This window comes from Girardinichthys multiradiatus, chromosome X, assembly GCF_021462225.1.
Source record: "Girardinichthys multiradiatus isolate DD_20200921_A chromosome X, DD_fGirMul_XY1, whole genome shotgun sequence".
Taxonomy (NCBI): Eukaryota; Metazoa; Chordata; class Actinopteri; order Cyprinodontiformes; family Goodeidae; genus Girardinichthys; species Girardinichthys multiradiatus.
The window spans coordinates 15,368,972-15,371,329 of record NC_061817.1 but is presented as its reverse complement, the minus strand read 5'-3'; the positions used below and the strand labels follow the sequence as shown (position 1 = coordinate 15,371,329).

The 2,358-nt window shown below is 41.5% G+C and overlaps 1 protein-coding gene across 1 annotated transcript in view; it reads right to left on the bottom strand.

The window, feature by feature from the left end:
• The window catches only part of LOC124863073 (equilibrative nucleoside transporter 4-like), a 31,077-nt gene extending 28,992 nt beyond the window's left edge, over positions 1–2,085 (bottom strand). The window contains exon 1 of the mRNA XM_047357325.1: positions 1,932–2,085. Within this exon, the coding sequence (XP_047213281.1) occupies positions 1,932–2,085 (154 nt within the window). The remainder of the gene's footprint in view (positions 1–1,931) is intronic.
• Positions 2,086–2,358: the final 273 nt, after the last annotated feature.

Below are 2,358 nucleotides of genomic sequence, written 5' to 3'. Positions count from 1 at the left end.
ACAGATGATGGCTCCTGACTTCCAAATAGGACATAAATTAGGACAGAATGTTTTTAAGCTGCTAGTTCTGTAAAATCAGTCAAATTTACTTCAGGACGTTTGTCACCCGTAGAACACTACGTCATGGTTACTTTTTCTCTTTGTTTTGCTATTTTGTGATAAATTGTTGTGTTATCTAGAATAAAATTACTTTTCTTAAAAAATAGGCATCATCACGTACATACTTCTGTGACATCACAAAAGGGGTAAGGATGTAAAGCAATTATTACAAGTTGCTCCGTTTTTTAAACTTTTTATCTTTAATTTTGTGTCATCTATTAAATTCCTCTTTTAAAGGTGCGGCAGCAAAATGTTTCCATTGTGAGTGTGAACACTACACGGATTTCTGGAAAAAAAAAACATGAAAGCCATTAGTGAAGAGGACCTGGGCAGACTGGAATAGCCACCTTTCGTTTTTAAAGATCTCCAACCATCATTTTGTCAATTGTTAAAATACCATATAGCCTGCTCAATGCGGATTTGCAAAGAGATTATAGTGAGCCCAATCTTACCCAGTTAGCCCCTCCAGTATAGCCAACACCATGCCCCGTCATTTCTGTCAACACCAGGGGGAAGAAGTAAAAAGACAGAACTTGTTCAGGTTAGGTAGGTTATGTAGTTAGAATTCAGACGTCTTCGGTACCACTGTACTGGCAAACTACAAATCTGTTTAGGGTGATACAAGCAGGAAACCACATTTACTTTCAGAATGAGAATGGAATATATACAGAAATCCAATCAGATGGAAAAATTCAAGCTGGAATATAAACGGATTTGTGTCAGTTAAAGTTCTAAAGATCGTTTTCATTGTCACTGTTTGCTTCAGCTTCCCCATCCACGTCAGAATCCACTATTACTTGAGAATTAGTCAAACTAGGTTAAAGATGTAAGGCTAAACCCCTTGCAACTCAAATTCTCATCAGCCATTTTGTTTTCTAACCCCAAGCTTGTGCCCCTTGTGATGTCATCCATCCAAGTACAAACAGACCTGAATCAGCAGTCTTTTACTTCAGTGCGATTTTCTTTTTAAATGTGTATTTTGTGACATGCTACAGTGGAAATCTATTCTTCATTATCCAGCTGTGTTATTAGTCAGTGTAAATTTGTGAAAAAATGAAAATATAGCAGTTTTCTATTTTTTACCCTCGAAGCTATGTTGTATAACAGAGGCGGAAGGTAAATGGAGGAAGACCACAGGAAACAGTGCTGAGAAACTAGAAACAGATGAACGTCTGGGAGCACAGAAAGACCGTCCAGGGCCTTCTCTGTGTGTCCTTCACATGATCTAATTAAAATGGCCTTTGTGCAACCTGTGTAACCAGGCAACATAGCAATTATGTGTTAACAGGACTGCCCTCCTTGTTTTACACAAATCATATTCCTCTCCACAACGTTCTTCTCTTCTCCTCCACCATAATCTGGATATGCTCATCACACACCTGTATTTGACCCTGAGTTATTTCATACAAGAATAATTAAAAAAAAACTTTTTAAAAAGTACCATCCAGGTTACTTCCTGATATAAATTTATACAATAAGGAAGAAATGTTATATCCTTACTGTGAGGAAATACTTGCAGCACAAGTATTGGAGCCTGTGTGCATTTTATTTCATGCTAGTACAAGAGCAAGAGGATGAAATCCCTTGGAAATGTTCATGATTAAAGCACCATCCAATCCAAGAATTACAGCAGGGCCTCCAGTGGTGGTTACACACTGTTCTTTCATATTTTCTAATATCCTGCTCTTTCAACTCCTCATATACAACATTAAATCCACTTTGTTCCTCTGCTGTCTTTTTATAAATAGTACAGAACACACACACACACACACACACACCCACACACACACACACACACACACACACACACACAGAAGGTCAGAGGTGCTCACCGGGCTCAGACAGAGCCAGCACTCCTTGTTCTGGGGCATCTTTACTGTTCTCCTCCTCCTCCAGCTGGTACGAATCGAAGCTGTAGCTGTGCACCACGCCACCCTCCCTTCCCTCTCTCCAGCCCTCCCTCCCCGCATCCCTCCATCCAGCCATTCCTCGATCCCTCCACCCGTCCCACTCCTCAGGTGCCTGGGCCAGCGTGGGCCTGCGGCGCTCGGCTCCGACCGAGCCCATCTCTGCCCTTGAAGAATGCATGGAGACGAAAGCACACTGAAGACGCTGAAAGGGTTACACGCCTTTTAGAGCACGCATGGTAAACAGAATCCCAGTGACACGCCCTGGAAGAAATGCAGGAGACCTTCAGATGATGCAGGATCTGCAGGGAGAAACATCAAGAGACAGGGTTAAAATGAGAAAGGAAAGCAA